This window comes from Chionomys nivalis, chromosome 14, assembly GCF_950005125.1.
Source record: "Chionomys nivalis chromosome 14, mChiNiv1.1, whole genome shotgun sequence".
In the NCBI taxonomy this organism is placed as follows: Eukaryota; Metazoa; Chordata; class Mammalia; order Rodentia; family Cricetidae; genus Chionomys; species Chionomys nivalis.
Genome location: NC_080099.1, coordinates 23578160 through 23590983, shown reverse-complemented (window position 1 = coordinate 23590983; position 12824 = coordinate 23578160). Strand labels below are relative to the sequence as shown.

General features: G+C 46.1%; 1 protein-coding gene across 4 annotated transcripts in view; it reads right to left on the bottom strand.

Annotated features, from left to right (window-relative positions):
* The window catches only part of Ablim3 (actin binding LIM protein family member 3), a 112610-nt gene that overhangs the window by 69130 nt on the left and 30656 nt on the right, over positions 1 to 12824 (bottom strand). For all 4 annotated transcript variants that reach the window (XR_009058292.1, XR_009058290.1, XR_009058291.1 and 1 more), the window contains one exon: positions 2328 to 2465. Coding sequence is in view for 1 of the 4 variants with exons in the window: in XM_057788485.1 (XP_057644468.1) it covers positions 2328 to 2465 (138 nt within the window). In the remaining 3 variants the exon portion in view is untranslated. The remainder of the gene's footprint in view (positions 1 to 2327; positions 2466 to 12824) is intronic.

Sequence of the window (12824 nt, the reverse complement as noted above, 5' to 3'; positions counted from 1 at the left end):
TGCATAGACATTTCAGTCCCTTGTATCCAGTAGGCAAGCTTCCTTGCTATCCTCTTTGCTGTTGTTTGAGAGCCATTTTTTCCCATGATGCACTGTGAGCAGGCCCTCGGCAGGGCCTCTGCTGTATGGTTTCCTATTATAGCCCAGCTTTGTTTGGTGACTCCAGCATGATCTGTTTCTCTCCATGATCCACTTAAGCTTGATGTCTCCAAGGCTTTGCACAAACCATTGGGATGAAATCTGGCCCTGGCTGTTCCACCACCAGCTCCACCGACTGCTTCTGACCTCTGCCGGTTCCTTCCTTTTATCTCAGCACAGGACAGCGTGTCGGGAGAGTTGCAAGGGGCCTGGGTAGACATTTCAGAATTGCCTATTGAAGGCAGCGAATCTCCTTACTTGTTAGGGAAGGAAACCCAAATCCTGCCATTTGTTTTACCTTCAAGCAGCTGACCTAGAAATATTCAGAAAAAATAATGGTCTATTTTCCTCCTCGAAATCTTCGTCAAAGGAGACTCTATACCGCCTTTTGGGGATTGTGGATGTGGTCAAATGAGTCCCTTCTCTGCATTCACACCCTTAAGATCTGAGGCTTCAGATTTCCCCACAAGAGGCAAAGTTTCTCCAGGAGCTTGAGTCTGGCTTGGCTATTGGCTTGTTTTTGTCAACAGTAGGACATTAACAAGCACGACCCAAGCTGGGGTGTGAAAGGTCTTGATTACTAAAGTGTATCCTCTTGTGCTTGGAGATCTGACACCACCACATGAAGGAGGCCAGGCCAGCCTGCTGGAAGCGAGAAGCCATGTGCAGGGACTGGTCCGGTCCACGGTTACACTTTGTTAGGAGCAAAAGGTAACTGCTCACACTCTCTTCAGAACATCCATTGCAGAGACACACGACACAGCCCTCCCTTATGACATCTTTCTTGTTTTGATTTTTCTGTCCTGCCCCCAATTTCTGAGATGTAAAAGTAGTCACTCACCAAAATACTGTATAGCTCAACTGCACTAAAGACTTTGCCAATTCTCAATATAAGTATAAAATTTAAACCGCACAAACTAAGACATATTCTATATATGCCTCTACAAACACATTGGAGAATATGATTATATATATATATGTATGTATATATACATATATACATATATATATATATATATATATATTGCTCAATACAAAGCCCAGTTGGATACATGAAGCTGAGGTAATTATTGATAAGAGGAGATCTGGAAGTTTCCATTGGACATATATTCAATATAAGTTAATGGTAAGAATTAAGTCCTTAAGAAATCAAGCCAGTACGAGTCCCATTGACAGAAACACAGTGCTTGTTATATTTGTCTGACCTCGAGAACTGTGATGCGTTCTGGGGATCACGATTTAAGAATAACATTGACGACCAAGAGTGGATCAAAGAGGAAGCCTCACGATAACGACACAGGAGGGAGTCATTGCAGATGAGGCTCAGTTTGAGGACCTGTGATATAATTTGTCATGGGAAGACCTGGCTACGAGTATCCGAAGCGTGGTCACAGAGGACAGAAACAAAAAGCACACACTGAACTTTCAGCAGATAAACCTGGGATCACCAGGTGCAAGTCACAGGTTCTGGGTCAAGCTCGCAAGCGGTCTGCCAGGGCCATGGCTGCTTTGTGAACTTGGCAGCCTGGAGGCAGAGATGGGAGGTGCCTCAGGAGAGGTGTTTGTCAGCCCCCTGGAGTGGAGCATGGCTTGTGGGCGGCAGGACTCTCTTTCAGATGAGCCCTGCTCCCTTCCTGCTACAGTGATCCTCTCTGTTTGGGAATGCTGAGCGAGCCTTGGCGTAGGATGCAGGACACTGTGAGTCAGCTCTATGTGGGTAAGCGGTAGCAACAGAACATCTGTTTCCAAATGGCAAATCTTTTTTTTTTTTTTTTCGTTAGACTTCTCTGCTGAGGACCGCCATACTGTTACAGAATAGCTGTACATCTCAAAGCCAGACTGGGTTTATCCGCGGTAGCTAAAACTGTCCTTCACTCTCTAGCTGACTGAGAGTCTCAAGCAGCAGTCTTTTCAGATGCAGACGTTAGCTCTAAGGATTGTCTTTTTTTCCTGGCCGGCCTCTGTTTCTCTGAGAAGGCCAAGACCCCCTCACACCCACCCACCCACCCACTCAGCTCTAATCTCACTCATGCGTCCCCTTGGGCTCCACACCACTTAAGAGCGAATTCCCAGAGGAAAGCGTTGGCCTTTACAGCTATCTCAACAGCTTGTTATATTCCCATCCCTAGGCATGGGCTGGCAGGGAAGGGCCAAGAATCTGCCAAGGGAGCTGAGCCAGGGCCTCCTACCTTGACAGGTGAAGCATCTGATGTGGAAGTGGTTGTTATGGACACGGACCACTTCTCCTTTGCAGGTGTCTCCACATCGGTAGCACTGGATGACATTGGAGCTGCCCCGGGGACTGTAAGGAGTCTGCTGGTAAGGAACTGGAAAAGGAAAGGAGAGATCACAGTCTAGAAGGTTCTAATTCTTGGGAAAGTCAGTCATTAGTCATCATAATCTTAACTAGGAGAATAAGAAGTAGGACGGGTGGAAATTATCTCCCCACCAGACAAAAGTCCCCAGCACATGGTATATGCCGGACTGAGTGCCTCTGAGATGAGTCCATGAACCATCTCCAACAGGCAAAGACTCAGGCGTGCACATAGCCTTTCCTTGCGACAATAGAAGCCAAACTGTTGAATGAAGAGACACGAAAGAGGAAAGAGTGTGCTCAAGTGCTGCATAAAGTCTGGGCCAAGGTCAAATCCCTGACAGGGGACCCTTGGCATCAGGATGGAGCTGGAAAGGCCCTATTGCCTCATGCTGCTCTGGTGGAGTGACGCTTCAGAGCAAGGCATTAGTCATGCGTGTGATAGTGCTGTAAACAGACCCACTGCATTGCCAGCCCTGGAAAGCGCACACGGTCATGTACGGTACAGAATATTTGACAATGATACTAAGGACTGTGTTCCCTATACTATATATTTTATTGTTACTGTACAGCCCAGCTCCTTAAACTGTGGATCAAAGCCTGAGATGTGGTCATGCAACTGAGCCGAAGAGGGTTGAAAAAAAAATCTGACAACAGTAAAAGATTTCTGAACATGAAGCAAAGAAAAGAAAATTAATCCAAACTCAAATGTGTTATGAATCTAGCTGTTCCTGGCAGCGCTCACCTGTGTTGCCCTGTGGGACTTTCCCGTAGGCTTGGTTTGGAAAGATGCTAGGGGCACTTCCCTGCGCATGCCCTCCCTCTCTGCAGTGCTAATGAACGCTGCCTCAAACACCTTGGCTCAGATTTGAGACCACGGTATGTTCTGCAGTATAGAGGTTTTACAGATCTACAAGGCTTTCTCCTCTCATAGAAACATAATAGTTTAATTATGGAAAGCAAAGACTTCTGCTTCTTTCCAACGGTCAGGCCCGAGCATGTAAGTAGCAAATGAGTGTATCTTTGGGTTAGATAGTGTTAGAACATTTCTAAAAACTTCCATAAAGGAACTGTTAAGTCAATTTTGACTTTAGATTGAGGCAGAATTTCCAATGATTTCTGAAATGGTTGTAACAACACTTTAGCCGTTTTATACAACATATTTCTGCAAAGTGACACTATTAACCCTGGGTAGTGCTGGAGAGATCTCCTCACTGTTAATCTTCTGTTTAGACCTACTCATGATTACTTTTGAGATCTACTTCCCATGAGATGTAGTGGATTTAACCACCCCAAAGTCTTGGAAACTGAATAATAGGTACCTGCCTAGACCACAAGACCTCAGGGTTGAAATGCCGTTTGCAGCCATCTGATGTAACCTGATAAAGTAACTTTGCCTTTGGGGAGTCCAGTCTCTCTTGTAGATGGCCTTAGTGGCCTTTCATGAAAGATCATTCAGTGCCTTTATTTCCACTCAAAGCTGGAGACATAGTTAAAAACCATCTGTTAGAAGGCTCAGTCTTGTTCTGAAAACACCACTTACGTATGTAGACTTCACGGGTTATAAGTTTGCCTGAACTCTTGAACTACAGAGGGGTTCACATCCTTCCAAGGTTCTTGGCCTAGTGCAGTTGTAGTCTGTCCACTGGCATCTGGATGCCTTCTAGGCACAAGAAGAGTGCACATGGTGACGTGTGGCAATGGACTCTGCATGGAGATTGTGTGTGTTCCTTCGAGGGGAGAGTACTTGATTTGCATATTGCTGATCTCTTCACGCAGCTGTAAGTGGAGGAGGTGTTGATGGTGTCCAAGGTGTTGGAGCCTGGATCCATGCATACGCATCCCTCATGTGCAAGAACAAATCTTGGTTGTCATGGGCTCCAAGACTTCGTCAGGGCGGCATAACTGAGATAGTTTCTACCTGGTGCATCTGGAACCTGATATTTTCCCTAACTAAATTTGGAGTTACCCATACCATTGTTAAGCTAGTTTTATAATCAGGAGGTCTATAATCTCTTCAACTCATCTCATCCACTCATCTCTTTTTTAATGACAAGAGAGCAGGATCTCTGTCTTTCCTAATTACAAGTGTCCTGAACTACAAGTGCTGTAGAGCAAGGACCTGGCTGCTTAACCCTGAAACTGGACTCTCAGAGGTTTGGTAACTAGGGTGGAAGAAAAAAAAATCAACTTTTTTTTTTTGTTAAAAAAAGACAGTTTCACTGGCCTTGAACTCATCATTTTTCTGCCTCTGCCTTTCAAGTGCTAAGATTATAGGCATCACCAAGATGCCTGGCTCAATTTCATAATGCCTCTCTCCATTACTCATTTTTTCTTTTCTGTCTTCAGTTGATAAATCAAAGAAATGCATTCATTAGCCAGGTAAAGAAATCATTAACTAAATTTGAATGAGTTAACATGGAAAAAATGCATTTGCTGCCCTGCCAAAGGCTGAGAAATGACTCAATGGTTAGGAGTATTTGCTTCACCCACGGCATGCAGCTCTCAACCTCCTGTAACTCCAGCTGCAGAGAACCTGACATCCTCTTCCCATCTCTGTGTACACACATGCATGCACCCAGGTGTGTGTGTGTGTGTCCTGGAAACATGGACTGGAATCATGGCCACCGTCTCTCCACAGCGCAAAACAATTCTCCTCACCTAGAATATCTCATGAAACATTCCCTTGAGTCCAAGCCCTTCTCTTTCTTTTCTAACTTCTGCTCAGAGTCCCCTAGAAAATATTACACTCCCCCCTCCTCTCTGGCTCGTGAGAAAATATAAATCCTGCTCATATGAGCAGCATGGTGGTATACCCCTGCCAAGGGAAGCAAAGCTGTGAGCCTGAAAATGAAATAAGAACAAATAGTACAGCCATCCCCACCAGTGAGGAAAGCTTGGAAGGCTCTCAAATCCCCACCAGACCCACAGCACATGTGCTCATCTACGACTTCTGATTTAATCTGTTTTCTAGTTCAAGGACCGCCATTCAAGAGCAATTCATTTTTTTTTTTTTTTTTAATTTAGGGAAGTGTCTTTGTGAGCTTGATCCTCCAGAATTCAGTCTTGAGCCTGATGAAAAGAGAGAAAATTAGAGGGGTGGAGGAGAACAGGCCGCTGTGAGCTGGAACTTCACTCTGTCCCTCCGTCCCCACCTCCAGAATTGGATGCTGCTGGGATGATGGGCATGGTCAAAGCTCCAGGAGCGTGTGATGTCTCTAAGTACATCATTAGCAGAAATCCAGGCACCCCTGGGAGAGCTCTTCCAGGTTGCCGATAGAGGCTGATTATAAAAGGGTGCTGAGACTTGATCTTTTTTTCAATACTAGAGAGTGTCAACAGACCTCTGGGGTCAAGGATGCTGGGCTGAGATAGGCCGCAGATGCCCCTGCCTTGGCAGCGATCTCATTTGCAGCGAGATTTTGTATTTTTTTTTGACTAATTAGATTAGGAAATTAACCTAACAATATTCTTTGTGTAGGTGTGTATAGGGACGTGTGGAGAACCCCCTCCCCCACACCAATCTGAAGCTCCTGTGAAACGCTGATTTATTTGGAATTTCATCGTGATGCCAGCAGACAGAACCTGGCGCTTTGCATGCACGCGCTCAACAAGCTCGGTCACTGACCTTTCCCATCCCCCAATGATGGAATCTGACTTGCTGATTTTCTCCTGGTCATTCTCTCACCCCTCCTTTTCAAACCTATAAAGTAGGGAGGTGCACTTACAGGATTTATTACATTGATTTTATGGCTAAAGGTCTTTTAGATTCCAAGCTGATTCACATACAGATTCCCAAACTACCTCAGGCATAAGGAACCTGTCCTTGAGAGCATCATTTAAGGGTGGTGACAAGCCTTTAGGACAGTAGTTCTATTTGCTTGTGATATAATCCCTGGCATTGCCAGGTTTAGGCAATATAGATTATGTGATATGCTCTCAACATACTTCTAGGAACCTCTTCTTTTAGAATTATTTAGGTGAGAGTCATCGCTGTTGCTAGCCCTCAGAAAGTGCTATCTAGTGGTGTATGCCAGGCTGGCAGACAACAGCCTATATCCGCACTGTCTAGTACACTAGTCGCCAGCTGGGCATCTGAAATGTGGCTGGCATGACTGAGTTTTGTGTTAATCTTAATTTTAATTACTATAAGCTTACATATAAGTAGCCATAGGTGGCCAGTGGCTAACATACGGGGCAGTGCAAGTAATACTTTCAAAACTGCAGCATGAGGCAGAAGAAAAGAAATTAAGCCTGGTTGAGTTCTGGCAATACAAAAACGGTTCATATGAATTATCTTACAGATGCTACCTTTGACAAAAACTCTCTCTCTCTCTCTCTCTCTCTCTCTCTCTCTCTCTCTTTCTATGAAGTTTGGAGGTTAGCCTCGAACTCACAGAGATCCTCTTGCCTCTGTCTCCTGAGTGCTGGGATTAAAGGTGTACACCATCACACCTGACACAAATTATTTATTTTTTTTATCCCCCAAAGTTTTAAAGTTGTATTAAAAAGCAATTTGTAATTGGGACTAATCACACACACACACACACACACACACACACCCTGAATTTGGTATGGAAACAAAAGATTCTGAGCTGTGTAAAAAGCACTGATTTTCTTGGCCTGGAGAGACAGTGGTTAAGAGCACTGGCTACTCTTCCAGAGGACCAGGGTTCCATTTCCAGCAACTGTGGGTAGCTCACAATCATCTGTAACTCCAGTTCCACAGAATCTGATGCCCTCTTCTGACCTCCAGGAGTACTCTATGCACGTGGTACACAGAAATGTATTGAGGGACATACACATTAAAAATTTATATATATATATATATATGCAGATGACACAATTTTCTTCTATTATATGGTTGAAATGAAATAACTGCCATTGTATATACACATATATCTATATCTATCTATATATCTATATATCACATTTTCTTTATCCATTCACCTATTAATGGACACCTAGGCTGATTCTTTGACTTGGCTCTAGTGAAAAGTTATTTGATGAACAGTAGTGTGCAGACATGTCTGTTGTATGTCTACTTAGATCCCTTCAAGTATATACTGATGAGAAGTATTGCTGGGTCATATAACAGGTCTAATTTTAGCTCTCAAGGACCCTCCACCCTCATGTGTATAGGGGCTGCACGAATTTACATCCCCACCAACTGTGTACGAGGGTCCCCAGCTCTATTCTCACCAGCATCTGCTTGTTTCCAGTGAGTCTGGATTCAGCATTGGATTTTGCACCTGTGTTTCCTCCCTGGCTATCTTTTTACGCCTTTCTGTGCCTTTCTCTGAGCAGGCTGGTAGTGACCTGGGTCCTGTTTCCCTCTCTTTCTAATTTTGGATAAATCACATGACCTCTCCAGCCTCAGTCTTGTTCTTGGCCACCATGCATCTTAGACAACATGATTTATAAGGCTCGCTCTAATTAACAAATGGTTTTGCCTTTGTGGTCTGCTTCTGGGCTTCTCTTCTTCCACACTTCATCCTCTCCACGAAATGGTCTTACATTTAAACTAGACTCTGTTTTATGTGATCAGATTTATTAGTCTCTTTAAAAGCAGATAATGGCACAGTTTCCCTCATAAGCATTACAGCTGAAGTTATGTTCTTTCTACCCATGGGCCACCTGTGCAATCTTTTCTTCCTTCTCCTCAAGGGTCACCTGACCTTGGAAATAAAAATGTTCTCATATTTTAATAGAGTGTCTTTAGAATACTCTTTAAAAACTAGAGGCACCTCTGCTATGCTGGAGTATAATTAAAAGAGCAACAAAACCGACTTGGAGACAGCCTAACAGCTTGACTAATTGGCTTGAAGTGTAATAAAAACAGCTGAGTTTCTGGTTGCAAGGTGAAGCATCAAGCAGAGAACCCACTGCTTCAGCAATGAGCTGGCGATGGCCTGGGGCCCAGAGAAATGCACACCTAGGCGGGGTGCAGGGTGCAGCAGCTGCCACATGCAGCGTGCTGACTTCATTAGAACCCAAAGTACCCTGAGTGTGTCCTCAAGTACTAGTTAAGTACCAAGGAGACCCAAGTGTGGAAGCCCGCACTTTGTTGGCACAAAGTGGCTGTGTGAAAGCTGAAGGAGGTCTGCATAGGAATGGATCTGGTAACTCACAATGGGATATTGGGTTTGATTTCAGAGTTGAAACAGTCCTGTGGGCATGATCTAACTTTCTAAGATGAGGTCACAGAGACACTAATCTCTGCATTGAAAGAGGAAAAGCACAAGGCACGTTTGGATGCTGGGGTGTGGGTGGACTAGGGTGGGTTCTGGATTGCAGTCAGTTGCAAAGTTGAGCCTTCAATTTCCTATCTTTAGAATGGGACTAACTCAGCATTTGTATTAAGTAACTTAGACTGTGCTCAGAGTACTCTTTGACAAATTACTTAGGCTCAAAAAGCAATAACTAATTTCAAAGTCTTCTCAAGTCCTGTATCCTTACCTTGAAACTGTTGTAAAAATTCTTCCGAAATTACCCATATCAGCTAGCCACTGACCCCTGGCTCAGATTGTTCTTAAATCCCCTACTGGACAGAGCCAGCAAGGGTTTCTTCTGTCCCTTCCTGATGGCTGTCAAAATAAAGCTGTTGGTTGCTGACCACTAGCTCCTTCCCGGGGCTCTCCGTCTAAGGCTCTCTGTGGGCCGCAGAAGAATGCATGAACCGGGTACTTCCTGCCGTGGAACTGAGACTAGATCTGCCTGTGCAACGTATTTTGAGCACGTCTGTTGTCTCTGAAGAGAGAGCTTGGGCTTTGTAGTGTGTGCTTATTTAGAATAAGTGAGTGATGTGTTGTTTCTTGTCACCTCGGAAGGCCATGCGTGTGTCATGACAAGAATGCTCAGACCTTTGGTGCAGAAAGGGGCTGAGAGGTCGCACATATGCAGGCTTGGGAGCCCTTGGGAGCCCCCTGGGGCGAGCGCCATGCTTTTGTCTACCGGTTTCCTCGCAGCACTGAGCATGTAGTACATGCTCATCTTGCCATGCTATTTCCTTCTCATTTGATGAATGAATAGAAGAAAGACCAAACTGATTCATGGAACCACTGAGCAAATGAATACGCTGAGGCCCGGGGAAGAGAGGTTTGTCAAATTTGTACAAACCGTGGAGGCTTGCCTCAGGGTGCAAGAAGTGTCTGTTTTAGAATAACTGGACCGTAGTAGACAAACCCAGAGATCAGCTCGGCTGGTCCAGAGCCCAGGTTCTAGAAAGCTGGTCAGAGAGTTTAGAAAGGGTGAGCTTATCCTAACTAAGCTAATGGCCATGCTGAGGTCTAGTGTGGCATAGGTGACCAGGGCCAGTTACCAAGATTTAGAGGCCTAGGGTGAAGCAGGAGGGTAAATGCAGAAGTCAAGTTTGCAAGGACAACAGATAAAACTCAGAGGGGTTCCTCTTGTCAGGAAGTGTGCTCAACAAGCTACACGGGTCCTCCTAATGAGTTTCCTTCACTCAAGGAAGAATGCCACTCCCCTTATTGTATGGATGAGGAAACTGAGATCCAGAGAACTGGGGCTACGTGCTCAACGTCACAAAGTTAATAGAAGACCAGTCAGTATGGCTCTAACTGAAATGCAGGCTCTGACCATAGCCGTGGTCTGCCGGCAGGGGCTTCTCTGCAGGAGTCTTGGTGATGAACAGCTAAAAGGGTGTCTAACTTCCTCTGACAGAGGCCATTTATTCTCCTAAAAGCCGTTTAGAAAGAATCCAGAAACAATGACTGGAGGATCCTAGGGTACAGAGTAAGACTCCTGTAATTCAGCACCCTTAACCGAGGAGGAAACAGCCATGACAGCCGTTCTCAGGCCAGAGCATGTCGGTCCCGAGTTTCCCTGGCATAGGCCGAGAGAGCTTGGCAGGTGTGCATGCTGGCCCTCGAGAAAGACGTACCCTGTAGGTTCTGGCTTCTGTAACCGGGTGGAGGCACGAGTCTTCTCAATTCCCAGGTCTCCCCACAGATGGTCCTGGCCTGGCCGTAGTTTCCCAGATCAGCAGGTTGTGGGCACAGTCGGATACACGTGAGGCCCCTTTAAAGGCAACAGAATGCCCTCTGCAGCCCTGATGCCAGGCTCGCCAGCATGCCTCACAGCCGTGGCTGCCTTCTTCCAGAGAGTGTTATCGGTACATATGTCAGAGCGGCAAGCTCTTGGCCAGACGGGCTGCCCCTGACAGCTGCTGCCACAGGCAGTTACAGCAGAAGGACACATGTCAGCATGTGTCTGACATGAAATGGGCTTCACGGCAGTGAGCATCATGAGTGAGGAGGAGGCACAAGTGGCCGCCACACACTCAGGGACACAGTGACTTCTCACAATTCCCCTTGGCTCTACTTGAATTAGGTCTATATCTATCTATCTATCTATCTATCTATCTATCTATCTATCTATCTATCTATCTATCTATCTATCTATCTCTATATTTATATATCTATAAATATCTGTGTCTCTTTTGCCGTAAGTGGAAACCCTATTTGAGTTACTTTGCCCCTTCCTGTCTCCCCTCCCTGTCTGCTGTCAACGGTGCCTGTGAGCATGGGCTCTGTCCAGAGGGCTAGCACTGGGTTTCCTTCTAAGGACTCAGTTTAGATGTGCCTTTTCCTTTCTTGCCCAGAGAGCCCCCTCCTGGCCCCCAGGCAGAGGAATAATCTTGTTAACTCTGAGATAGGAGCTCTTTCTGTCCTCCCTAATTTATGCTTTGTGTTGTTTTTGAATTTGCAGTAAAGCCCTTCTGTTCTTCTGAAGGCACAGGCTCTGGAAATTCTAAAGCCAGGAAACGTCTCTGTCAGCCCTGCTTTCTGCAGCCCTTCCCGACCCTGAGGCCTTGTTCACTGAATGGGGGTGGGGAGGGATGTGCCAACCCTCAGCGCTTCCAAAATATTGTTTGGCCATCTTGGTTATGGGTTTTACAAATCCACTCTCCAAAGCTGGGTAAGAATGGCTGGGAACAGGCAAGGAAGATGGATGGAGAAAGGGAGACTGTACTAGGTCTCTGCTAGCCTTGGGATTTTTTTTTTCCATTTTGGAGCCGGCTCCCATCAGTCAATGCCAGCTCTCTTATCCCTCATCTCCTTCACAAACACCCAGTAATAGTTAGTAGAGAAGCCTGTATAAAGCGGCTAACATTGATTGTGCCATCATCATCGCTAAACCTTCATCGGCATTGTATCATTTAATACTCACAACCACCCAGGAGACAGACACTACAGGGAATTCCCAGGCCCAGAGCGGATAATTAATGTGACCGAAGCCACCACCCAAAGGCTGTCGCTGAGTGCGCTCGGCATCTGTAGGTCCGGGAGAGGCCCACTCTTCTCTTTTGCCCTCCCTCTTTGGTGGGGTGTTCTCAGCAGTACCTCCTGTCCAGGGCACCCCAAAAGAAAGGGTCATGCTCTTCTCCCTGCTGAGTCACCGGGACTTTGGGCCTGCCTGGACATTCTCAACAGGGAGAATGTGGCTGTCTCAACCTGGCAGCCCCTGTTCCAGCTGCCTGCTCACTTCACAGCTTATCTGAAAAATACCATTTGGGTTTTGTCTGGGACCCTGCGAACCATGTTGGAAAATGGAGGCCCTCGGGAAGTTGGCAATTGTCTTTGTGCTGAGTGACTCAGTTCCCTGGTCCCCGAGCCAGAGGCTTCAATATTTATACAATGTTAGCTTCCTGAGACTCTGGCAGCCCATCAAGCTCCCATACACTGTAGAGAAATCTAGGGGATATCGGCTAGCAAACTGGTTCCCCTGGACTTACAGGTTTTTCTCATTAGAGTGGAGGGGCCTAGAAGCATCTAATTTTCTAGAAATACCTAGAAGTTTCTAAGTTCCTCCCTCCTCCCCCACATAGAATGCAAATATATTTTGTCCTGGTTGTTATTCAGGGAATTTCCCTGGACCAGTTGTTGTTTGGCTTGGACGTGCCTCCCAGACAAGCTTCATTTGGTGGCTTGGTGTTTGTGTTTAAGGTCTTACAGATCACCATGGCTCCCCGCCACCAGCCACTCTCTGGAAGTGTCGGCACTCAAAGGCTCGAGGTTCGGACCCTAGCTGAGAAGCCGGGTAGATGGACTCAGAACGAGGGCAGTCAAAACAGATCACTGTTCCCCTACCCCCACCCCCAAGTCTGCTCCTGCCTCACCCTACCCACATCCTCTCCCTTTACAGATATAATCATGAGCCTCCGAGAAGGGAAGAAGTTGTCCATGGTCCTCATTGTGCTGGCTACCTGGAGAAAATACTAAATTTCAGGCCAGGGATGTTTCATCGGAGGGCAGGGCACACGTTTTGGAATCCTGGAAGCTACTTTAAGCTCTCTCCACTCTCAGATGTCCGGGCTTTTATGAGGCTCTCTTTAGTGGGCAAAGCCCTG